This window comes from Mytilus galloprovincialis, chromosome 9, assembly GCF_965363235.1.
Source record: "Mytilus galloprovincialis chromosome 9, xbMytGall1.hap1.1, whole genome shotgun sequence".
Taxonomy (NCBI): domain Eukaryota; kingdom Metazoa; phylum Mollusca; class Bivalvia; order Mytilida; family Mytilidae; genus Mytilus; species Mytilus galloprovincialis.
Genome location: NC_134846.1, coordinates 43,148,789 through 43,176,735, shown reverse-complemented (window position 1 = coordinate 43,176,735; position 27,947 = coordinate 43,148,789). Strand labels below are relative to the sequence as shown.

General features: G+C 31.1%; 1 protein-coding gene across 1 annotated transcript; it reads right to left on the bottom strand.

Annotated features, from left to right (window-relative positions):
• Positions 1 to 400: 400 nt before the first annotated feature.
• Positions 401 to 17,521, bottom strand: LOC143045041 (uncharacterized). The gene is made up of 21 exons (XM_076217329.1): positions 17,299 to 17,521; positions 15,655 to 15,740; positions 14,910 to 15,014; positions 14,294 to 14,354; positions 13,523 to 13,581; positions 13,080 to 13,156; positions 12,337 to 12,388; positions 10,960 to 11,012; positions 10,022 to 10,118; positions 9,083 to 9,246; positions 8,398 to 8,467; positions 6,515 to 6,590; positions 5,452 to 5,561; positions 5,079 to 5,165; positions 4,566 to 4,704; positions 3,881 to 4,000; positions 3,572 to 3,627; positions 2,781 to 2,867; positions 2,332 to 2,455; positions 1,594 to 1,701; positions 401 to 692 (listed from the first exon to the last, which is right to left on the bottom strand). The coding sequence occupies exons 1-21, from the start codon at positions 17,357 to 17,359 to the stop codon at positions 628 to 630; spliced, it is 1,857 nt and encodes a 618-aa protein (XP_076073444.1). The 5' UTR covers positions 17,360 to 17,521; the 3' UTR covers positions 401 to 627.
• Between the last annotated feature and the right edge of the window lie 10,426 nt (positions 17,522 to 27,947).

The window sequence follows — 27,947 nt, the reverse complement described above, 5'->3', positions numbered from 1 at the left end:
AAAGACAAGTTTGGACAAGCAAACAATCAAATGAAGGCAACAGAAGTATACCGGTGTTCAAAAGTCATAAATAGATTGAGAGAAAACGAATCCAGATAACAAACCAAAACCGAGGAAAACACATGAACTATAAGAGGAAAACATAAGGAACAACAGGAACACCGAAGTGCAACACACGTAGAAACGAACTATTTGATAACTACTGCTGTATTCCTGAGTTGGTACAGGGCATTCTAAGAAAAGTGGTAGATTGAACCTGGTCAAACAGTCAAAAACAGAAAATTGTCTATAAAAAAAATGTTGATTATTTTGAGAAACTAAAACTTTCTTAGTCATGAAAAATGTTGATTATTTTGAGAAACTAAAACTTTCTTAGTCATGCAACGTAAAAAATATGACATTTGTAAGAAAGCTATTTCTTTATTAACTATATCATTTTACATCTGTTAAAATACAGATAACATTGCATTTGACAAAGACCATCATGTTTGAATTGCATTGTTTTCACATAAAATTATCTGAGTGCACGTTGAAAATTTGTAAAGATATTTATACAGTTCATGATTTTACTTTCTTGTAAATCATTTGATAACATACACTTTAAATAGTTACTACAATGGATACGGTCTATTTACTCGGAACAAACTCCAGGTCTGCTCTTATGAGTGGTCCTTCTCCGTTGTTACAACCAACTGCAAATAAGAAATAGAAGATGTGTTCTAACAATGAAACCCTTTTAATTTTTCGTAATTCCGATTCAATTGGTTTTTATTCACAAACAAGTAAACCATTTTAACGTTTTGCTATTAATTGTAATAAAAGATGCAATATTTTCATAAATGTGCTTGTGCTATTCTTTTTAAATTATGTGATATACCCCATCGAACTTGAAATAAAGGATATAACATATAAAGTTAAGGCTGATCAATATTGTGACTTAATTCTAGAAATTGTCGAAGAGGTTCAGTTGAAAACAAAACGATAAAAGAGATGATAACAGCTTCCCAATTGTGAATTTTCCATTCTATGTAGCAACATTCCTGCAGCAGAGCCTGCATCCGGAGTACATGGTATATATCCCCTTGTTGATACGATATGTGTGTTTCTATTCTGATTTCCTTGACAGGGGGTTGCTGCTCAAAAAGAAGCTTTTAAACCAAGAGTTAGAGTTAGTGAAGTTGAAATGATCCCTTCGTAAATTTACGGACGCAATCACGATTTGGTTGACCATTATGAAATATCTTTTACAGATGACGACGGATATGTTGCCATTGTCGTAATTACAATCTCGTCCACTTTCCTCGGAATGTGACCTACCAAATAAAACATATCATCGGGTACTTACACCACGAGTGCCACATGTGGAGCATGATCTGCTTGCCTGAGATCACCCGCCGTTTTAAAGTAGACTTTGTATCGCTTAGACTTTGTTTTTTGTTTTTTTGTGTATTATTGTTTGTCTATTTTTCTTTTCATTTATATCCATGGCGGTGTAAATTCATTTTCGACTTATGAGTATCAATGTCCATTCGATATCCTTTGCCTCTCTAATCAACCATATATATAACAGATAATTATCTATAAACACTATACCTATTTGGTCTAAAACACTGATATCAGCCTGACCATTTTGGAATTTTACAGCATAATTAACTATACATTGACTTCCTGGATCTCTATACTGACACATTTGCCCCAAGTCTATGAAAATAAAAAAAATGTATTTGAAGAAAAAAGAGACCGAGTCTCATCATACACTACATTCTGTGCAAAACCATTTAGTAATTTAATCATTATGCAAAACTGCCTTTGTGCTTAAAAATTAAAAGTTTAGTGACCGATAGTCTACTTACATTGAATATCTTTTAAAAATATTAATTGACCAGCTGTTAAATGAACAGTAGCATACATAAAAAGAATGTAATACAGATTTGAACATAATCCATAGCTTGCTTGCTTCTTACATAATCAGGTGTTCCTAAGCTGGTTTGGCGTCCTTTCAGTTTTATTTTTTGATTAATTGCTCTTCAAAATGTGATATTAATTTAGGTTGCGATCAATCAAAACTCCAAACTGTGCATATTATACATTGTACATCAAATCAAATCTTTGGTAATCATTCCACATCTGCGTATTTTATTATGTTGTACAATCTTGCATTTATATTTCTATTTTTTTTTTCTTCTGTTTTTCATTTATGGCATTGTGAAAATAATCTTTGCTTCTGTATACCAGCACATAGTTTAAAAGCGCTGGATAAATTCAATAAATCAGATGTCCATTTCAGTCTAAAACATAAACAATATTAATGAAAGGTAAATTAGTGCTTACCTCCATTCAAGGTAGAAACTTTTGTGATATTAGAACACTTTCGCTCCCTTTTGCATCGCATAGATTTGGTTAGAGCGCCACAAGTTGCACAACTTCTGTATTGTTCGCAAACATCATTGCAACCCTGTATAAATAAATAAATAAATAAAAGGAGATGTCTAAATAAATAACAGGAAAAAGGCATACTTCTATATTGTATATCTATTAAAAAGGGTAGTTTATAGATAACTTCTGAATAATCCTAAAAATTGTTGGTGGCCAGGGTTTCAAGTGATGCGAAAGAGTTGCATTTTTTAAAATTCAGCACTCAAAGACAGATTGTGGCGAAGATAAGAGAGATTACAAGTTTAAACATGTATTTTGTGGTTATTGACACATCAAGGAGTAGGCTAGTAAATTCAAATAAAGATGATCTGTCATTTATTTATGTAAGTAATATGAAAACCTACCATGCATTCCTCACATGTCGGACCGCCATAACCAGACTGACATTCACAATAACCACAATTACACTGGCCCTTTCTGTTGCAAATGGACTGTAAATTAATAATAGATACAATAGCAGCGCTTTAAAATCAACAATACTGTATTTATTTGGGTATCATAATAAAGACATGCATATGGATAATAGTCCGAATTAGGGATTCCAACTGACTGTGCACCACTAATAATGCCTGTACCAAATCAGAAATATGACAGTTGATATCCATTCGTTTGAAGTGTTTGAACTTTGGAGATTGACATTTGATTAGGGATTTTCCGTTTTGAATTTTCCTCGTAGTTAAGTATTTTTGTAATTTGACTTTTTAGTGTAGACAAAGGGCGCGTTCAGTGTTCCATATCAAAAGACTGATAACTATAATGAGATTTGGTACTACAAATACCGTTAATCAAGCTTGTTGGATAGAGCTACAATCAATAAATTGTTTTCTGGTAAATAAAGGCAACAGTAGCAATCCGCAGTTGAATAGTCATAAAATGATTAAGCGAAAACAAATCCAGGTCACCAACCAAACCCGAGCAAAACCACCAAAAGTCATTTGTTATTTATTTAATCAAAACATGAAATCAAAGTAGTCCTTTTTTGCATATGATCTGAAAGCTTTTATTCTATTTGAGTTTTGTAATTATGGAGAAAAAAAATAAACGACTCAATGTCAAATTCTGGACATTTCGAATCCAGAATTGGACAGAGGGAAACCATGTGACAAACTAAAATAACTACAAGTGGTTTACTCACTCCGTTTGGTGCTATACATTGGTCATCACTTCTACATTTCTGTGATGTCATACATTCTGAAAAATTACAATGTCTTAATAATGGATTCTTCTTGAGTCGTATCATTGGCATGGTTTATTTCGTATATATCTACCAGAAATAAGCTATTTTTTGTATGCCAATTTTTACATAAAATGTACCAAAAAAAGCTGAATTACGGTTACTTTAAAATTAACAAAATAATAAACTTAAGTTTAACAAAAAAGAAGGAAAAACGTTGAAATTAACTTAACAAATTATGTAGCATTGGTTTTTTTACGTTAACTCTACCTGTTCTTTTTTCTATCCGTACTTCAGGTGCTGTATAGTCTTTTGAAAGATATAATACTTCAAAATTAAGGGGGCAGCCATCTTGTCCCACAAAGTAGCAAATTTTCGCATCTTCCTTTCCTGTAACGCCAAAAAATGTCGTTAAGAAAGAAGAATGATGTCCTAGCCTATTCAATATTTAGGTGAAGAACAGATAAACACGAACCGATCCTTTGAAATATCGATTACTCGCACGTGTATCTGTTTCATGAAACTGTGGCATCCATGTATATCCTTTCTCCTATAGATCACATGAGGTACCCATCTTGCAGTCTTGTTAATCAACACAGTGACTGTGTGTCTCTAAAGCGGATTCATTTAAATGATCACATAATAAAATTCACACAAATGCATATAATGATATTCAGTTTAACTTTCTATTTGATTGCTGATCACTGATCAAACTATCACAACTGTCGTTGCTATATATATACATATACTCTTTGTATCTAAAATTATTAGTTGTGCAATTTAGAAGTACCTTTTCGTTAGGTTTTATCATGTTTATGTACTTCACCCATTTTTGGATAACCTTGAAGCTAGGTATTTTTGTTCATACTTTTTTATTTAACTGTTTTGTTTAACCTGATGAATTTTATGGAATGATTCACTAACATAACTGCTTATATAACGTAACAAGTCTAACCTGAAAGTTTTTGTACAATAGAATATTCCGGAAGTTCTCCTTTACAGACTGTACGACACATCGATCTTGGCATGATATGTCCAACCTCAGCTAGACACTCGGCACATTGTTTAAATCGCCGACAACTTGGAACACACGTCTAAAAAAATAATAATAGTTTTTGAAATTAACTTGATACATTGATTATAAAGTTATGATTAAATGAAAAGACCCACTACTGCCACTATGGTTCAAACTTTAATAGAACATAAGTACATAACTTTTAAAATCATTTTTGGAGGAACAAAATGAATCAGTTGAACGTATCTCTATTAATTTACGACTTTGCCATTTATGAAAGTTTTATAGGCGATTTTAAGCGTAAACAGAAAATGACCTTGTATTGCTTACACATCCACTTGTTAGAGTGATAATACAAATTTGTGTGACACGTCTTATCTTGGACTATTATACTAATTATTAGTATACTAGTTGCAGGTATTATACATTTTGTACTAGTTTAATTTTACTCACCGGACAATCTTCACAAGTTAAACCACTGTAGCCTCGATTACATCTACACTTTCCACAAATACAGAATCCTTTTTCATTACAGATGCTCTGTTCAAATTAACAAAATGACAGACATTATAAATTTTTACAGGCCCTACATTTCTGTATGAAAGAGTATGGTATACCATTCATTATAAATTATGGATTTTTTTCGTTTCCGTTCCAACATTAATTCTAAGTTATGGACATGCTAAATACTTTGCATGTTTTACGTACTTTTTCATTCGATCAATTATATAGAAGTCATAGGTTTTGTTTAAAAATTCTAAATAATTTAAAAACAGTCAACATATTTCCTTCTCGAACATTGAATCAATCTATAAAATAAACTTACTCCGCCCGTGGCAAGGCACGTAGCATTTGTTGTTGGGCAGCCACAGTTATTACCAGTGTAACCCTCCTTACAGTCACATTCTCCGCATTTACACTCTCCTTGACTGCGTCCTTTAATTGAAATATGAGGAAAAAAATTGTTATGTCTCAGGAGTGATTATTAACTATGGTATAACATACCAATACACAATTCAATTTACTTGAAATTCATAACTTATATTTTGTACATTACGAACACAATATAAAAGATTTATTATCAATGGGAATGACATTTAACAATAATATCAATGGAAATCACATCCACCAATAATATCAATGGACATTACGTCTACCAATAATATCAATGGACATTACGTCTACCAATAATATCAATGAACATAACGTCTACTAATTATATCAATGGACATTACGTCTACTAATAATATCAATGAACATTACGTCTACCAATAATATCAATGGACATTACGTCTACTAATAATATCAATGGAAATCACATCCACCAATAATATCAATGGACATTATGTCTACCAATAATATCAATGGACATTACATCTACTAATAATATCAATGAACATCACGTCTACCAATAATATCAATGGACATTACGTCTACTAATAATATCAATGAACATTACGTCTACCAATAATATCAATGGACATTACGTCTACTAATAATATCAATGGGAATAACATCTCTCAATTATGTCAATGGACATTAGATCTTCAAATTGCATCAATTAAAATCACATCTACAAATGATATAATTGGAAATCACATTCACCATAATATCAATGAATATAACATCTACTAATGATATCAATTGACATTATATCTACCAATAATATCAATTGAAACCACATCCACCAATAATATCATTGGAAATGACATTTACTAATAATATCAATTGACATTATATCTACATGTACCAATATTATCAATGGAAATTATATCTACAAATATCATCAATGGACATCACATCTACCGGCAATATCATTGAAGATTACATCTACTAATATATAATCAATGGAAATAACATCTACAGAATTTACAATACTGAGTACTTACCGCCGCATAAAAAGCCATTATGCCGTGGACATGTCTGATCAGAACATTCACAAAACTTGCCAAAATACATATTATTTTGAAAACAAAAATTTAAATACTAGTAACTAATCTGTTAAAACTCAAAATCTGCAAGCTGGAAATCGTCGTATTAATGCCAATATAAATGAAACTACTTCATTCGAATTACTCTGACAACTCAATAATATTACAAAATTCATAGCAAACAATAAATGATAACTGTAAGAAAAGGGAGGTTATGTTTTAATCAATCGAACAGACTTTTATTTAACTTAACACAGTTATCTATAATAACAACTTTGATTCTTCCCTTTTTTCCTTATTCCTTTGGATATACATACCTTCGACAGCGTAGTTTGAGTATCGTGTAGAACTTGATTTATTTTTATAATTGGTGGTACCTTATAAACGGTCAGGTATTTATTAAGTTCGACTTTCTTGTTATTTTACAATTATAGCCTTTGTATGAGGTCGATACAAGGATATATTGACCTGAAAGAAGTATATTGACTTAGGACGAAGTCCGAGGTTGATATAATTCTTTGGGTCGATATATCCTGTATTGACCTCATAATAGGCTATCATTGGTATATTATTAATTTCCGAACCATATTTGTATCAAAATCGTCATTTGATTTTGTTGGAGTTTTATAGATATCATATTGTCTTCTAGACAATAACAACATATTAGTTGTTATTTCATTTCCTTTTTTTTTTTACATCTTATATATTTGAAGATTTTTATTCTTCAAATAATCGATCATATATATCTTTTTATAAAACTTTTAACAATATCATGAAATTCATTACATGACATCACAAAGTATATCGGTTTTTAGATATTCTAAAAATAACCGTGCAATATGCTTTTTGCTGTCCTTTTTCCGTCTACCTTCGGAAATATAGTTTTATAGTTTATAGTGACTATCCCTGAACGAATCAAATTAGTTAAAATATACGAATTAATAATATTACTTTATATTTTTTTTTAATTAATATAAATATAACGACTTTAGTGATGTAAAAATATACTTATCGGTTTTTGCAAACAGATAAAAAAAAAACTGTAGGAGGTAACATTCTAGAATATATTGGAAAATACTGTGGATTCATTATTAGTCTTTGGATACAAATTTTCGTGGGTTTCGTACGTATACATGAGCCACATGTAGAAATGCTCAACCAATTACATTTTTCTCTTAAGGCTTTGTGTAAACAAATTGTCAGATAAAGGCAACAGTAGTATACTGCTGTTGGAAAGTCATAAATCGAAAACCACGAAATCAAATATACACGTTAATGGAAATTTTGCTCTATCCACGAAAATTGATACCAACGAAATTAAACGAATCGACAGTATATTAAGAAATATCATATGATGTTGATATTACCCATGAAGTGTAATTAAACATTAGTGTGTACCAGAATTTTTACAATTACTTACTGTTAAGAAGGTTTCAAACATTTGGAAGATATGTCACATCACCAGATCAACCACAATGTAGACGGTTGTACACCATTTTTTATACAGTTCTATAATGTCTGTTTGGTTTGCTCACCCATTGTTGTCAATATAATGAAATTACATGCGACTGTCATATAAGTGAGAGGTTTAGCTGCCTATAAAACCAGGTTTAATTTACAATTTCCTGCATCAGAAAATACCTGTACCAAGTCAGGAATAACAGTTGTTTTTTATTTGTTTATTGTGTTCAAACTTTTGATTTTGGCATTTCATAATGGACTCCCTACTTTGAATTTTCCTTGGAGTTCGGTATTTTTGTTATTTTACTTGTTTCTAGTACCCAGCAGCTCAGTTCTAAAAGTATGTGATGTTTTAACATAGGTTTACCTAGAATACTTACACATCTACATAATCCACAAACACACTGTCCTTTTCCAGAACAAACTGTATTTCCTCCACCATTTCTAGGACTATATGATATAAAGCGGCGTTAGTTAGTATAGAGAAGATTAGGATAAAGGGTTTTCAGTTTAATAGCTGCATCCGAAAGTTTTACCTGTTCACTAATGTGTTTCTTCGGTTTTAGTGTGTAACCCGGATTTGTTTTCTCTAAATCAATGTATGACTTTTGTACAGCGGTATACTACCGTTGCCTTTATTTAGTGTTAAAATCTCACACACAGCCAGCAGTCTAATGCTAATGGTTATAGTAAGTCAAGCGATGTTGCTTTTAGATTGATAAATTGGTAAATAAAATACAGATATGGGACCAATACAGTTAGGTTGATAGGGGCCTTTTTATTATTCAGTTATATTGGTTGATTATTTACTTGTTAACACAAATTTTGTAAGCATGCATAGTTACAATTTTCGTTGAATCTTATGATTATTTTTTTGTTTACTTTACCTCGTTTTTTTATGTGGACAAATGAAACAATAATCTATAAATATATATGACATAAGTCTATGTGAAAACTAAGACTTGGTGTGAAAATATGAAAAGACTTGACGAGTAAAATAAAATAAAGCTACAGTGTAAAACTTAATTTTTTATGTCTAAAATCTACATGCAATTGTGTTCTTACCTACGACACATATTCTCAGACTCAGATTCTGAAAATGGACATTCCAGGTTGACGTTTAGAATTTCCTCTTCCTCTGGGGGTGGGGCCTCCACAACTGTAGCTTGTAATACACAATTTCCGTCACCAACATTTCGTTTAGTATTATATGAACACTTCTTATCGAACTTGATAAAAAAATAAGAATGTAACTTTAAAAAAATGTATGCATCATTTTACAATATTTTATCCACCATTTTCGACATTAGAAAATGCCTGTACCAAGTCAAGAATTTGACAGTTTTTAAACATTCGTTTGGTGTGTTGGAGCAATTTGATTTTTGCATTTCATTAAGGACTTTCCGTTCTGAATTTTCCTCGGATTTTGGTATTTTTATGATTTTACTTTTTATTGCATAACGTTTCAGTTATAAATAATTTACAGTAAAAACTGTTTTTCTGTGGTAATAGCTATCTGAATAGTAGCAGTAACTGATAAAAACACATAATGACATTCTTTACTTATACAGCTTCATGAATACAAATGATACAGAAAATGCATTTTAGTCTTCAACAGTCATTTTGATTATGAACATCATCTATAAAATCTGAACCTGAAAAACGTTTTAGTAACAAGTTTACAAAGTGTTATTTTAATTTTCTACCAACAGGTCGATAACGCTGCATGTATAGACAGTTAGTCCCGGGATATATTCGTTAATATGTTCAGAAATTAGTTAGAAACTAAAGTTGTGTAGACCTAAGATGTATTTGGCTATTCCAGAAATCCAGAAAAAACGCTTCGAAAATACCAAACTAAGAAAGCGTTCTTTGTATTTTTATCAATTTTTAATTTGTTGTAAAGGATACCAAACACTATTCAGAAAAAATACATAACAAAGTCTGTGATTGGTGGTGTCGTGCGTAAGTTAATCATAGAAAACATCAGGATGTGTTACTTACATTTCTGTTGTTGATGACTTTACATTGACAAACATATCTGATATCAACTTTAACTATTTTTTTGGCTTTTCCTATCTTCACCAATATATTGTATCGTCTAAAACCAAAAATGTGAGATTTAACACTTTGTCTTCATTGCCATCAATATGTTCAAGTTAACGCATAACCATAAGAAGATGGAGTATACTAAATATGATGGCCAATGAGACAACTATCTACAATAAACAACCATGAAGTTGATGGAAGCAGACAAAGTCCACTGTACGGGCTTCAAAAATGAGGAAAAAAAATCATTATATGCAGTTATTTATAAAACTTTTCGCCAGTCACAAAACAATTCAAACTTGAAAATAACAGTCCGCTTAATGATAAAACATCAAACAAAAACCAAATATGATGAAAGCAACCAACGAAAACCACTGAAGTACATGCTTAGCTATAAAATGATAGTACTCAAACGGTCTATAATTTAAAGAAAAATTCTTATTAAGACATTTAATAAAACAGTAAATTGGTATCATAATGCAATGCAAAACAATGGAAGGGTTACGAGTCATTTTCTATGCTTCTCAATATTGTTGGTTTTAAACTGCTGTCAACATAGTGTTATTGTATCATAATCTGATTAACAACTCATTTAAACTATCAAGTTAAAAATAAACTGACAACGACATGGCTAACATTTAAAATGACAAATGACGAACAGACGTACAGTTAAGTCAAAAAAAGTCTGTAATACCCATAAAATTTACGAAGTGACCATTAAAAATATTCAACATGGATTTCTTGGCTTAACAGCTTACTTTTGAGCATCAACCTTCTACCAAGGAAATTATGAAAGAAATTACAAGCCCTGTAATATCGTATTAAATGGGAGATAATAAAGATACATATTTATCAATCTATAATATTTTAAAGTAAAAATAACTGTTACATACCCTCTTTGTTTATCAATGCAGTTTTTCAGTCTAGTTGTCAGTTCAAACGTCACCTAAAATAGATGTAATATGTCAATGCGTATTTGAAGCTAATTACATTCATAATGAGTCTTTTGTAGACGAAACGCGCGTCTGGCGTAGATACAAAATTTAATCCTGATTTTATTTACAACCACTGGGTCGATTCCACTGCTGGTGGAGTTTAAATTCCCCAAGAGTATCACCAGCCCAGTAGTCAGCATTTCAGTACTGACATGAATAATCATTGATATGGTCATATTTATAAATTAACTGTTTACAAAACTTTTGAATTTTTGAAATACTAAGGTTTTTATACCTCAGGAATAGATTCCCTTAGCTGTATTTGGCAAAACTTTTAGAAATGTTGGTCCTCAATGTTCTTTAACTTCGTACTTTATTTGACCTTTTTAACTTTTTTGGATTCGAGCGTCACTGATGAGTTTTTTGTAGACGAAACGCGAGTCTGGCGTAAATATAAAATTTAATCATAGTATCTATGATGATTTATTTTCATAAAAAGTAAATTAGACGAAAAAACATAAATTGTATTTACACGATTTAAAATGTGTTTACTTGATTTACTAAATTGTATGTAGTAAGTTAACACAATCATTCATCAAACATTTACTAGGGTCTGGTTATGCCTTTTTTTCTTATTCTGTTAAGTTCCAATGAAAATGGTTTTACTGTCAAACTATTTATGTATCATCTAATTTTTTTTAAAATTTTCAACAGCAGCAAAGCATGCCTTCATAGCACTTCTGAATCCTTCCAATGTGTCAGCTAATGTAGCTAATGATGGCAGTTGGTTCCAGTCTCTGATGATCCTTGGAAACAATATTTGCCGACGGCGTCTGATGTAGCCCTTTCTTGGTACAAACGGTTTTTACCTCTGGTCCGGCTATCGTTTGGCATCAGATATTGGTGCTGATCTATGTCTATTAGAAAATGTTGAATTTTGAACAGCATGCATAACCTATTTTGTTTCCTGTGGTCTTGAAGGCTTTCCCATTTTAATGATGTTACCAGTTTTGTTATACAGCCAGATTGCTTTTATTACATCCTGTTTTGCAGGGTCCCATACCGTGCAAGCATTTTCAACTGAAGGTCTTGGTATTGTTTAATATGCTGCTGCTTTAACCGGTTTAGCGAAATCTTTTAGATTACGTCGTATGAAGCCTACAATGTAGTGTTTGATTCCTTTACCCAATTTTATTGTTAATATACCTGTCCCAGGTTAGATTATCGCTCATTGTTACTCCCAGGTATTTGCTATATTTCTATATTCCTATGTCTTTATTCTCTATTCTATATAAACTACACCCAGACTCTCATTTACGTAATAATTGAACAAACCTTTTCGCCCCTCTTTTGTTTTCTGCAGACAAACTTATTTCCTTTCCTTCTCCTGCAAAATGACAGATTTTGTTAACCACAATAGTTTATCTGCAATGCAATGTTTCAAATAAAACCCATAAATGCCAATAGTACTACTAAGACTTCTAACAATAAATCATATCATGTGTCAAATTATGATAAAGTGTTGCAAAAGAAAAATTCTTTCTCAATTATACCCAGGAAAATTCAATTTTTATTCAGATTAATTCTAATTTTCGATATAACCCTGAATGTATCATTTCTTAACATTTGTTTATTTGTTTGTTTGTTTGTTTGTTTGGTTATTTGTTTGTTTTCTTCGTTTCCAAAAAATCACAAAATATCAAAATGTTTACATAACATTACCTAGCTACCCCAAAAAGTTGAACAAATCAAACCCATCATCTAAACAAGTCATACAAGTGGTAGTAGTACCTTCGTGACAAATAACGGTAACAAATCTTGCAAAACATGTTAACGGTAACTTTTGTTGCATATCGATAAAATGTACACTTTCTTTCATACGATAATAAAATCGACTGATTTTGACGAATCATGTTGATTTGTTTACAAAAATAACGGTAACAATAATTATTTGAGTTCTCTGACGAAACACGATACGAATATGTTGACGAAACACGGTAAAATTTAAACCCAGTTTGACGCTAACGATTGCATGCCGAAAAGGCATTCCTACCATCACACAATTTATACGTGCTAACCCATTTTTACAGTCGGACTCGATTGTTAACTCTACTGGCTTCTTATTAGATCTCCAACCTCCTACCAGTACATTTTCCTGAAAAAAAAATCAAGAGATTTTCTTTTGAATGCTTCTTATATTAATAACAGTAAGATTTAATTGTGTTAGATTAAAAAAATCTTATTTTATGTACATGTAAGCAACTTTCACCGAACAGCTTAAGATTATAACAATGAAAGACCAGACAAAAAGTGTTATAAACTCAATCAAACTAACTGACAACGTGATTAAATACAAGTCAATTAACGATAAAAAAAAATATGACAGGATTGAACCATCGACAACCATTAAAACACAGCATCATTTTCCCCCTTTCAGATAGGCACAACAGACTATGGCGGGGTTACATATGTTTGTGAGTGTTCAATCTATTCTCCCCTTGGAATGAAACTTTAAACTTACCTTCTTTCTCCTTGTGTTTCGTGGCACTAAAACTGTTAAAGGAAACGATACGGATGCATCTGAAACACAACGATGGTTATCATTTAAGTATCTCTCTTCCAATTATTTTAAAAGTTGCAGAAAAGCCCAAAAGAGCTCGTATTTTTGACAATATATATCTGTGGACATTAAACTCCTCTGTTTTAGCAGGATGTACGATAAAGGTACTTATCAGTCCTAATAGATATTCGAGTGGATGCCTTACTCTATTAACATTTTATGTTTACACACTTAGTTACCATTGGAGTGCTGTACAGTATGAAAAGATCGTTAACTCTTAAACCAGCTGTAATGTACAGCATAAGCACTTTTTCATATTAAAATCAATTCGCTCAATGTATGTACTTATTAAAACCTATCAAATCATACCTTAAAATTACAGCTCAAAACAAAGAGATTGTCTACTAGCCCTTAACGCAATAGTAGTTGTTTAAACAAATATAAAAAAAAGAACAACAATGAAAGCTGGAAAAAAGAAAAATACCAAATGTTTTTGGGGTTCTTTTTTCTTTCTATTTCATTTGCTGACTTTTTTTTTATAAATTTCATTTCGAAAGACCGTTACTTTGTAATTTTGAATAAAGTAAAGCACCTCCCAGTCTGATTAAAACAAGGCCTCATGATGCATGCTTGGAAGCAAAAAAAAAAATACAATTTAAAAAACCGTAATCGACGGCCGGTGCAGGCTTGTAATGGGTATAAATAATATGTAACGAATATTCAAATACTTACTTTGACGCAGATTTATGGTCGCTTTTGAAATGCTTACTAAATTTTCTTCAATTTTATTTTTCTGCAAACAAATTTTAAGATAATATAGACTACCCTCAAATCAATAACAATTCTATCCTTGTTTGCTACAATATCAATTAAATACTATAAAATAAAAACTTGTCTTTCTATGACAAACTAGCATACGATATAATTATTTAATAGTTGAACCCATAAAGATGAATGGATTTCCTATTTTAAGGAGTATATTTTCTGTATAATTAAAAACAGGGGAATGATGGTTATTCAGTTCCATTTTATTTGTAAATTCATTTCGATTGCAAAAACTGTTCATAATTGGTATACCATTTTCAGTTTGGCTGACTATTTGAGAAAACAGAATGATTAAGAAAAAAAAAACCAGATAGAACATGTATCAATACTAATACAATAATCTGATATATTTATAGAATAGATATCGCAAATGAAAAGAAACTGCCTTGAAATATCATAAGTGAGTGTTTTTAATAAAAATGCTTACGAGCAAATAAAAAAATAGATATTGTATTATGCTTCAATTCAGAATCTTTCTTAATATTCCTATATCAAATTTTACATTAAAATTCTGTATATTTACCTGCAAATTTGGGGTTTCATTTGTAGTAAACAGCTCTTTCTTTGGACAAGATTTTCGAAACTTTCGAACATTCTGGCATCGTTCCCATTCGCCTCCTTGAAAATCCTTTATATGAATTCAAACTTGTGTGAGTTTATTTATATTGTTTTTGCATGGTAACTATTAATGCTTGGAGGTTTTTCTTTCTTTAGAGAGAAAACAATATGCAAATAATAAAGATATAAACAATTAAACATACGTTATTTTGATAAGACTCTCGCTTGTTATAAAGGTAAGAGATTTATGCATTTAATGCGTATACTCTTTTATTCATACTTCTACAATATATGTACCGTTTGTTATTCCACAGGGATATTTTATGCGTGGAACTCCTCTTTAACAATATTTGTTAGATATCATATTTGATTGTCTCGTTTATAACTCGTTTGCCAATTTTTCTTGACTTGTTGCGATTTAGTGCTTGTCATTTTGAACAGCTAATTGTCTGTTTTTTTTAACAACTGGTTGACTTTGAGGTATGTGCTTAGCTCATTGTTGAAGGCCGCACGGTGACCTCATTCTTAATTTTTGGGTAATTTTGCTCTCTAGTGGAGCGATGTCTCATCTGAAATAATAGGACATTTTTTTATATTTTAGATGTCTTGTGGGTTCGTTTGAATTTTGTGTGCCGTAGGATAAATGTCTCATTAAAGTAATTGCGACAGGTGCCTGTCTCATTTACATATACATGATGGGATATACTTACTGGCGATGCACACCATGCACATTTAGGGTTTAGCAAGAAGCAATCAGTACAGGAAAGGGCATTGCATTCATTCACATCAGCTTGTACTGAAACAAAACAGGAGGTATTGTTAGAGCTACTGTCCTCGTAGAGTAAGACTTTGGTTGGCTTGCTTGCTTTGTTTGTATAAACTGCAAACAATATCAACAGGCATAGTATATATTATATCTAAATTTTATTGAATTTTATCCCAATTACATGTATATTGTACAATATATAAACAAAGCAAGCAGGCAAAGTAACGTCTTGGGAAATTAGCTCGAACACTCTTTCTTTTAATGTTGTTCATCAGATTTTCGTTTTCAAAACAGTTTGAAAAACTAACATTATATTGAAGAAATATTACAACTATTTTTAGACTTTCTTATTTGCCTTTTCAATAGAAAGACCTTCACCAAAAATGAATATTAAAATGATAACAAGAAAGAGGTAAAAATTAATGAGTTGTTGAAACTAAGTATCATTTGAATATAAAAAAGTTTAAAGATATTTAAAAATCTAAATGATATTCATCGCTACGCTTCGCTGTTGACATTATTTATAATATATTTAGGAAAACTTTAAAAGTTATGAAAAAAAACCCTAATGAATATAGATCTTTAAGTATCTGAAAAGCTAACGTGGCGTTACATCCAATATAACTTTGATTTTTGTTATCTTTTTATCTTTGAACGAATTATTGAACAAACAGTTCAAATTATACCAAATATGGCATTTTTCTCTAAACCTTTTAATTTCAAGTTTGATAGTATAAAAAGGTCACAATTAGATTGTTTGTAATATTTTGATTGATATATAGGAGGAAGTTCTTGAAAATGCTTCTCTTTATTACACGTATTCATTTGACAGTATAGAAAATTATTCATATAAAGGCTTGATAGATGAAGATTTATCAATTCTTTTTCTCCTGCAAAGAATATATTTTATTTGCACCATGAACCTATGTTAGTACCAAAACCCTGTGACAAATTGTCAATTTGACAATTTTTTTTAACGTTATTGATATTTATTTTTAGAATAAACTTTGTTTACAAATTTGCTTAAAATATAATAGTTCAAGAAAAGGCAAAACTGTTTTTAAAAATAAATGAAAAAAATGATGGGGATAGGACCTTTATCGGGACTCCGGGATCGAGTGTTTTTAAGCTCGAGATTTCGGGATTGACCCTTTCGGGATCCGGGAATTTTTTTTTTTTTCGAATTTCGGGATGTCGGAATTTAAATTTATGACCGTTTTTGTCCTTTGACGTTTTGACTTTTTGTTCTGAGACTTTTTGTCCTGAGACTTTCTGTTCTACATTCGTATCTTGATATAGTTAACGAAAATCTGTCCAAAAGGTGTTCAATTGAGATAGTACAACAAATCAGCAGATAAAGAATTCACTGATTTTACAGTTGAAACATTAAATTTAAGATGAGGATAGACATTTATGATCTTTAAACAATTGTATAGGCTTTTCATAAATTATGCTATTTTCCCCTCTTTATTTCAGAAATAGCAAGTGTTACATAAATCTTAAGCATGTATGAAACTCAAATTCAGATGTTTTCTTTTTTAAATAATGTACTTTTGGTTATCAGTGAAATTATATATGTAGGTCTTACCTGAGATTGCAACGGAAATAAACAAAAATATTTGTATAAAACCCATATAACGATACTCCATGATATTGTATTTTCCTGTGTATATTTCCCTGACCTTTGGTCACTATTTTTCTATTTTGACTGATTGTAAATTCTGTTATTTATTTGTTTTGGCACACAAAGTGAAATCAAGAGTAAACATAATTGACACTAAATACTCTACACATATTTGCGTTGACAAATTTGAGAAATCTAATTTTGGTGCTAAAATCAATTTTACTACCTGTTTGTCAAGGTCAAATATTTGAACAAAAAAGAATAAACAAACTACGTAATATGTCTGATCATAGAATAGAAGTTTTATTGAATTTTATCAAAGTAATATATAAAATTTCAAATAATATCGATCTATAATCTCAAATTAAAGGGTGAAATGAAAAATCGGGAAAAAATACTCCTTTGTTTTTATTGAACGAAGCCTTTTGTGTATGCATTGGCAGAAGATGACCCTATTTTCTTTTTTTTGTTTGTTCAGATTTTTATGTATAATTCTTGGTACATCTGCCTGATTTTAAAAATTGAAAATGTGCAATGCCCTAAAATTGAAAAATAATCTGTTATATTTAGAATGCCGTTAAATGTTTCGAAACTGTATAAAATTTTTTGGGACAAAGTTTTAAAACATAAATCGGAATTAAAGCAGACGTGAAATATACGTCATTGAAAACGCAAACATCGTAAGGCACATCTACAAGTTTTTGTTGAAACTAAATTAGATGATTTAGATATAATTGATCTTCCTGATGAATTTTCATATGTAACAAAGAATAGAAAGGGTGCAACTAAAAAGTCAGGTGGAATTGTAATTATATACAAAAATATTTTGAAACAGTTCATCAGTTTTATTGAAAGTGAAAGTCAATATGTACAGTGGTTTAAATTTCAAAAATGTCTACTAAACTTTGAAAAAGATGTTTTATTTGGTGCTGTTTATATACCACCGGAAAATTCTAAATATGCAAATACTGATGCATTTGAAGAAATTGAAATTGAATTATTGACATTTGTTGATAAATTTGATTCATATGTCTCTCTTATTGGAGATTTTAATGCAAAAACGGGAACACGAGATGATTTTATTGTTCCTGATGAGTCATTGATTGGTATTTTTGAATTAGAAAGTGATGATGAAATTTTGTCAAACATGTTAGATTATGAACAATTGAAGCTTCAAAATATACTGTTATCTCGAATGTCAGAGTGTCATTGCAATATTAATAATTATGGTCATAAACTGTTGGATATGTGTAAAAAACTCAATGTTTATATAGCTAACTCCAGACTTGGTTCTGATATAGGTATTGGACGTACTACATGTAAAGATATCAGTGTTATTGATTATTTGCTTTTATCATCCAAATTGTTCTCTTTAGTAGATGAATTTGAGATACTTGATTTTGTACCACTTTTTTCTGATGTTCACAATGCAATACACATTGTTTTTAAATCAGTATTACCACATGATGAAATTACACATGATACATCACAAAATTCAACTTCAATCAAGTGGAACGACAATAACAGAAACGAATTTTTAAATACATTTCACAATAATCAAGATCAGCTGACCAATATAATGAATGACCTTGAAAACATACACACACGTGATACATGCACTCAACAAGACATAGACAACATCACCGAAGAAATAAATGAGCTTTTCCAAAATACTGCAAAGGCAACACTTTCAAAACCGCACTACAAATCACGAAAGAAACCGAATTCAAAACCCTGGTACACAAATAAATGTCTCACTTCGAGAAAAAAAATTCATAAAGCCAGAAAACGTTATAACATTCACAAAAATGAACTAACACGCAAACAACTACTAGAGACAAGTAAATCATACAAGATGGTTACAAACCAAGCATACAAAAACTATCAATTTGACTTTGAACAAAAATTGAGAAATACGTCAAAAAAACAAGGGAAAGAGTTTTGGAAAATTTTGAATAAATTTGTTAAAAATAAAGATGAGAAATCTCAAATATCTGTAGAAACATTACATGATTATTTTAAATCCATTCCATGAATGAAAATAATGTACATGATGAAATTGATATAGATATTGATGTTAATAATTTACCACCAGATATAGAAGAATTGTTAAATTCTCCAATAACAGTAGAAGAAATAAAATGTGCTGTAAAAAAATTAAAGAATAATAAATCTGCTGGATATGATAATATATGAATATATTAAATGTACATTAGATGATATGATGAATGTGTATGTAATGTTATTTAACATTGTGTTAGATACGGGTATTATACCAGAATGCTGGACCAAAGGAATAATGGTACCAATTTTCAAGAACAAGGGTTCCAAATCTGACCCGAATTCTTACAGAAGTATTACTCTCAATTCATGTCTAAGCAAAACATTCACTGCTGTGCTCAATAATAGATTGAATAAATTGTCAGATGAAATAGGCTTAATTACAGGAGCACAGGCTGGGTTCAGAAAAGGGTTTTCTACTATGGATAATATTTTTATTTTACACTCACTTATTTCTTTATATTTTTCATTTGGTAAAACATTATTTTGCTCGTTCATTGATTTCAAAAGTGCATTTGATACAGTTTGGAGAGCTGGACTTTGGCAAAAGATGCTACAATATAATATTCAAGGCAAAATATTGAGAGTTATACATAATATGTATCAGAATATCCAGACATGTATTAGAATGGGAAAGGATATTTCTGCATTTTTTAGTTGTAATATAGGAGTGAAACAAGGGGAGAATTTATACCCCTTTCTTTTTTCTCTCTTTTTGAATGATTTGGAGAAATTTTTTATGATATAATGATGTTAAAGACCTTGAAAATATATCAGATTAATGCAAAGAAACCTTATTATGTTATGTAAAAATATTTATAATATTATATGCAGATGACACAGTTATTTTATCTGAGTCAGAGGAGGATCTGCAACATGCATTGACTGTTTTTGAGCAATATTGTAATGAGTGGAAACTCACAGTTAATACTAGTAAAACTAAAATTGTAATTTTCAGCAAAAAGAAATTCAAGGTTAAATCAGATTTTGAAATCTATGGTAAAAATATTGATGTATTAGACTCATATACTTATCTGGGTATTGTATTCAATTATAACGGCTCTTTTTGTTCAGCTAGAAAGAAATTATTGGAACAGTCCAATAAAGCATTGTATGCACTATATAGAAAGATAAGAAATATTGCAATACCCATAGATATACAGCTAAAGCTTTTTGATTATCTTATTCTACCTATAATGATTTACTCTAGTGAAGTATGGGGATTTGAAAATAAACAGGGATTGGAACGGATGCACTTGCAGTTTTGTAAACATATTCTGCACGTGAGGAAAAGTACGCCAAATTTTATGGTTTACGGGGAACTGGGTCGTTATCCCATTGATATTACTATTAAGCTACGTATGGTTATGTTTTGGAATGATATGCTATCAAGTGAGAATAAGTTATCTTATACTTTATATAGACTTATGATACAACTTCACCAGAGTAAACCCACACATTTTAAATGGGTTACGTACATTAAATCCATTTTTGATGAATGTGGTCTTACTTTTATATGGAATGATCAAATACCTATGAATAGAGAAATATTGAAATCTCTTGTCAAACAAAAACTTGTTGATCAGTTTATACAACAATGGTTTTCTGTAATTAATAATTCTTCAAGAGGAGAATTCTATGGTAAATTCAAAAGTATATTTGAATTAGAACCCTATCTTTGAATTAGAACCCTATCTACTTCGATTGGGAAATACTGATAGATTGTATATGGCTAAATTTAGATGTTAAAATCTTAAATTCCCAATTGAAACGGGAAGATGGAAAAATATTTTAAAAGAAAATAGGATATGTAATCAAAATATTGGCGACGAATATCACTATTTGTGTGTTTGTTCACATCCTAGTGTATCACTTCTTAGACAAAATCTTGTACCTAATTATTACCTACAATATCCTTCAAGGCAAAAATTAATCGGTTTACTTTCATTTTGCAACATAAAGGTGTATAGGAAAGTATGTACTTTCCTTAGAAAGATTACTTATTTTTTGTAGATGCAATTTTTATACATTTATATATATTTATGTACTCACAATCACTGATTAATAAGAAAGAATTCTGTACATATCATATGACTGTCACATGTAATCCTCTAAACTCAATAGGTATTATATCTATAATACTAAAATTACGAGGTGAAATTTGTCAGCCGTCATCACGTAATAACGACGAATCACAGAATTCAACTTTATATATAACTAATATAGTACAAAGGTGTAGATTAAAAATTACACCACTCCAGGCCCTTTTGTTTTCTTCCACGTAATTAATATTGCCAATAATTAAGAAGTTCCGGGTCGAGTCCGCTACCGATACCAATAGTATATTCACCTGTTACCTATTACCTTATCTGTACGTTCCGCATCTGACAGGCGCACCACCAAACGTTGTATTCAGGACTAATATGCTATATACACGGGTCATAACCACAGGGTTGACATTACTAAATTGTCAAATTGTTACCTATTGTAGTATTTTAATCAGTAAAACTTTCTAAGATAACAATACGAATACTAAAAATCTGGGCTAAAAATAAGGCGTATAGGTACAGTTTTCAATTTGTTAGTGGACATGACGTAAAACAGCAAAGCAAAGAATTCAACTTTATTTATAACTTATATAGGACAATGCTGTTGATTAAAAAATACTCCATTCCAGGACCTTTTGTTTTCCAAATAATTAATATTACCAATAACTGATAAGTTCCAGTTCAACGGGTTCAAACAGAAAGACTTGACAGCAGAGAAAAACTGTGTATCTTATAATCAACATGACTTTATCAGATGACAATACTAATACTAAAATAAGGCTTGCGCATATTTATATACTTTAATTCAGCCACGGACCCGTGATATCACGGGTGTGTTCTAGTATAATGTATATGTCTCAATGTCATGAAAATCACGTGCTATTATCGTACACTACTCTGCTGTCGATTTATATGTATACTTTATCATGTTTTGACCTCTTGTACACGTTTGTGTCTGAGGAAATTAAATATTTTGTCTTTGTCTTTGTCTTGACAAGAGAAGCGAAACATACCATGGGACATTGAGAGAAAAAAAGGGTAGAAAAATGTCAAACTATCAAAATTAATGTTTTGCTCCATCTTTCACACGCTATGAAACAGCAACAACGATTAGATGTAAATGTAAATATTGAAATTTTAAACATTAATTCTGTGAATGCATAGTTTACAGAAGTCTGATATAACGTTGAAATTTTATATCCAGTTTTATATTGAATTGAATGATAGTAGCTTGCTTTGTAACTTTTGTAAAGTCATGAATGAGATGAAAATTCAGTGGTTATACGTCAATGCGACAGAAACCCACCGACAAAAATAAGAAAAGGACTTCAGTCGAGTGACTGGTGCCAATACATCAGGTAAAAGTGTTAAGACTAGTTTCGGACTCAGTTGAAATACTGCTTATAGTTTAGGAGTCCATGTTGTACTAGTTACGTACATGCAAAGAAGGCGTCTTTCATGTACAAATTTTCTTGGCCGGCCTAGTTTATTTTTGTCATTTTCAACACTAACATCATAGATTTTCCACTTTAAATGATAAAGAAGTAATTATAAATATAAATATAAGTATACAACTTGCATACCTGTTTGCTCTTATGATTTTTTTTTATAAAGCGTAATACAAACACAAAAATCGGAGGGCATTTAAAACTAAGTTGTCACATCATGTTATCATGATAAGCCATAAAGAATATAAGACTGGGGGTCAAGACTCACTTTGTCAAGACTCGTATTTGCGCAGTGTCAAAAATCTATCTTAGGTCCGGATATTCACCGTCAATGGATCTAGATATTATATTTACACGTCACGTTTTTATTGCATGCCGTTGTGTTATCTGTTGACACTTAAAAAGACATTTCAGGTAAAATTGTGTATTTTCAGATTATATCTTCAAATCAGGTTTCAATTATGTTGCAGGAAATTGACGGCAAATCATACCAACGAAGCATATTCCTTTGTGTGATCTCTGTATTGATAATTTACATGTCATTCAAAATCCCGATGTTTAATTTTTGTTCTTAGAAATTTTGAAAATGACGTTGATTCAGTAGACTGTACTTTATCAAAATGTAAAGAGTAAACAGTTTTATCATTGTTTACTATTTGATCAATAGTAGAAGAGGATCCAGAGGGATGGGGACCCGGCCCCGGCCAATGTGAAATTTGATTGATTATAAAGGTAATCAATGAAGCATAAGTTAACTGTAGCGGGACCCATCTTATGGCAACCAGTAGTCCCCCCCCCCTTTTTATAAAATGTTCTGCCGGGATTCACCACTAAATAGTATACTGGGACAATTGAGCGGATATCATTTATGTACAACTTGAGGGTCTGAATGGGAGTCCTTCATTTCTGTGTTATATAAAGTTTTTTTAGTCCAAATAATTATGACGTTTTGAAAGGCTATGCTATAATTTTTTTCACACCTTACATCGACAGGAAGGCGTCAAAGCAAAAATTTAAGATAGCCTTCCAAGACGTCATAATTATTTGGACTAGTTTTTTTTTATGTCTTTTCTCATAGATTTTTATATTTTTTTTGCACATTATTTTCTATTCTTAATATTTTGGTCGTTATGTTTTAGCAACCCGTATTCTCTTTATTATATTCGCCGTGGACACAATTTCGCCGTTTTATGATTTTGAGGTGTAAAAACTTAAGAGGATGGTTGAAATGGAAGAAATATGCCGGTAAATTATATTTTTATAACAAATATGATTATTTTTGAAAATGAGAATAAATTTCGGCATTTACCGCAAAGGACCGAAAACGGACAACGATTTTCAGCCAATTCCCTGACTGAAAAAAACGATTTAAAAGAAGTAATTCTTTGACTGGTTGCCCTAAACTTCAGATATTTTACAACTTTCAAATGTCTGCTATTCATCTATAATGAAATTTATTTGATAAATCTATACTATTAAACGAGAAGACCTCATTTTGGGTGTCGCTTCTCTTCCTTCCACAATAAATCAATCATCATGCATCTATGTCCTATAGGTACATTGGATAGTCATATTTGTCATCCATTCATATGGTTATTCAGATTGAGTTATTTTGGGAGAAAAACGAGAAAAAAGGCGTCCGGATATGTTTCCGTCATTGGACGAAATTTTAAGTCATATTAGACTTCCGGTTTGCGTTTTTCTGTATACCTTGACCATAGTGTATATACTACGAATAAAGAGTATTTTCTGTCTGATATCATTTTCAAGTTAACTATCCACGGCGGTCACAGAGTTTATTAGATAGAGATGGTCTGTATAATATATCAATGACCGCCGTGGGTCGATTATTAAACTGAGAAGTAAAAGTAAAAACAAAATACACTTTATAGTAATGAATGAGAAAAGGGGGGGCAGGACCTTTTCGGGACGTCGGGATCGGGTGCTTTTAAGATCGGAATTTCGGGATGACGGGATATTTAATTCTTATTACATTCGGGACCTCGGGATTTCATGTTTGTACATGTAAGCCCGGGATATCGGGATCAGGAACCCTACGACACCACCACCCCCCTTTATGAATGTTCATAATATACAGTTAAGCGCTAAAATTATTCATGTGTTATTAAAATTAATAGAGAACATTTTTGGGGGGAAAAGGAGGAGCCGGGCTAGAAAAACAATTGTCCTGTCCCAAAGTACCTATGACTTTTGATACCTTTTCTGAAATTCTCCAGTCTTTAAATCCTTTACAAAAATTCATTGATTACAAAAAAAAAAGATGTGGTATGATTGCCAATGAGACAGCTCTCCATAAGAGACCAAAATGACACCGAAATTAACAATTATAGGTCACCTTACGGCCTTCAACAATGAGCAAAGTCAATACCCATAGTCAGATATAAAAGGCCACGAAATGACAATGTAAAACAATTCAAATGAGAAAACTAACGGCCTAATGTGTGTACAAAAAACAAATATATAACACATAAACAAACGACAACCACAGAATTACAGGCTCCTGCCTTGAATGTTCATAATATACTAAATGTATGTTCATAATGAAATAAATAGAAAACCAAAAATTGGGAATTTTGGAAATAGGAGGAGGGATACAAAAAACTTTTTCCTGTCCCCAAGTACCTATGACTTTTGATACTTTTCCTAAAATTCTCAAGTCATTAAATATTTTACAAAATTCTTCCTACAACACTTTACATACTTTCAACCACGCTCTGAATGCCCGCGATTTCGCGGGTGTGTTCTAGTATTGTTTAAAGCTGCAGTTATTTGGTTTAAATTAGATGTGTAAAAACGGCGAATATGTGACCCCCGTTGACAAAACATTAGGAAATTTCAAACACCCTTTAATCCAACTTTTCAGATGATTTTTCTCAAAACAAACACATTTTAAAGATAAGAATATTTTGCATGTGAAGTTATCTTCATATAGAAATATCAGTATACTTCAAAAACATAAAGACCTGAACATAAACCGAAGAAAACATGGAAAGATATGGTGAAAATGAGCACCCCACTCTAATATTATTGTTTTTGTCATTTTTCTGTACATTAATCATGCATAACACCCTATTCTGTAAACCCCGTCAGGCCATGCAGTATTATTATTTTTTTTTAATTTTTGGTTGAATAATCGGCCAAAATTACAGAGAATCAATTCGACGATTTATATTGTTGTAATTGTATGCATTCAGTAAAACTTCGTGAAATGAATTAAAAATATAACAGTGACTCAGTCGGAGTGTGTTCATTTATGATTAAAAATTACAATTAAAACAAAACTTAAAGCATACGGACAAAACTTTAAGCACACGGTTAATAAATGCAAACAAAACTTACGACTCCGCCCCGCCCCCGGTCTAATCTATTGATCTTTTATTAAGCTTATTTTTTTTTTGGCTTTTCCGGTAATTCAGTTTTTTTTTGTATATGTGGTTATTCTCCTCATAATTTACACAAATGTGTCATTTTAGTTTGGTAAAAGATAAAGCTGAAAAATATCTGTCCTTAAATCTACATTATATGAACAGAACAGTAAACAGTGAAATAAATCCAAGTAAAATTCAAAACAATGTCCCACTCCCTTATCAAATGACAAAGTCAAAAGCTCAAACCAATAGGGAACTACTATCATAGTTCTCACTTGGTACAAAAAATTATGTATGAATGAATAAAATAGTATTATAAATGAAATTGTGTTTCATTATCAAGAGCTTGACATTTTTGGAAAACTATAGTGCTGAATTTGAAATTTTCCTCCTTTTCTTTCTCTGAATAAGAGAATATTTACGACTTTTGCTGTATAAAAACTATATTTGTTAATAAAACTAGAAGTAAAGTGATCGAAAATAATAATGAAAATTCCAGTTCAATAGAGGTGCAGTTTTTGGATGCATAATTTAATAAGGTTCAGCGTAAATCCGACCGTTGTTTATTTTCTTTTGGACTGTATCATCATGTCTTAATCGTGCCAGGTCATTTTGTAGAATACCAGATTATACTATTCATATGGTATGGGCTTTGCTCATTGTTCAAGGCGATACAATACAGTGCCCTATCCGGGTTACTTGCAGCATTGCCTTTGGTCTATGGCGGATAATTGCCTCATTGTCAATCATACCACGATTCTTTGGTAACAAAATTATATATTTTTTTATCATGTTTGAAATGTTTTTTTCTCTCTCAACAGAATGAATACATCTGCATGGCTTCTTGTTGTCTCCCTTTTGATGTCTATCGTACATGAAGTTATGGCGGGAAGCTGTGTACAGTCGTCTGGTTCGATCAGTGGATGTAAAGATATTGGCGGGAAATGTGAAAATATAGGAGGCGTTTGTTTTCAAGGCTTGGATGAGACTTGTTGCTGCTCAGAAGCATTAGAGGAATGTGAAGCCGGTCAACCTTTAGGAGGAAGATTCGAAACAAGAGAAGACAACCCTCATTACCAAGAACAAAATGAGTTGAACAATAAAAGAGTTGAATTGAAAAAGAAAGAAAGTGAATTAGAAAAGAAAGAAAATGAATTGAACAAGAAAAGAGATGAATTGAACAAAAAAGGAGGAGCAATGAATAATAAAAGAGATGATGTACAGAAGAAAAGAGATAAATTGGAAAAGAAAAGAAATGAAACCAATAAAAAAGATGAACTTTAAAGTAATATAAACAATATTTACAGAGTTTATATGCCTTTCACTTAAATTTCAGGTTATAATGTTCTGATCATGACCAAATTCACTGACTAGTACATGATATAGTTTTTAACATGTTATCATCACACTATATTAAAAGATATTACAATTTTAATTCTTTTTTACGTCTGAGAGTTAGTAAACCAAATCACACCTATTAGTAAATTTGAGCACTCTGTATCTTTTGTGACTCTTGACGTTATTTTAACTACAGTAACTGCTCTACATAGACTAATTTTTGGCAACACAATAAACTAAAAACTAAAAGAATGTGTCCCAAATACACGGATGCCCCATCCGCATTTTCATTTTCTATGTTCAGTGGACCGTGAAAATAGGATAAATCT

Coding starts and splice junctions, on each gene's coding strand:
- LOC143045041 (XM_076217329.1), bottom strand. CDS start 17,359: ATGGAGTATCGTTATATGGGTTTTATACAAATATTTTTGTTTATTTCC. Junction 8,468..9,082: donor TCTGAGAATATGTGTCGTAG/GTAAGAACACAA, acceptor TATATCATATAG/TCCTAGAAATGGTGGAGGAA. Junction 2,456..2,780: donor CGACATGTGAGGAATGCATG/GTAGGTTTTCAT, acceptor TTATTTATACAG/GGTTGCAATGATGTTTGCGA.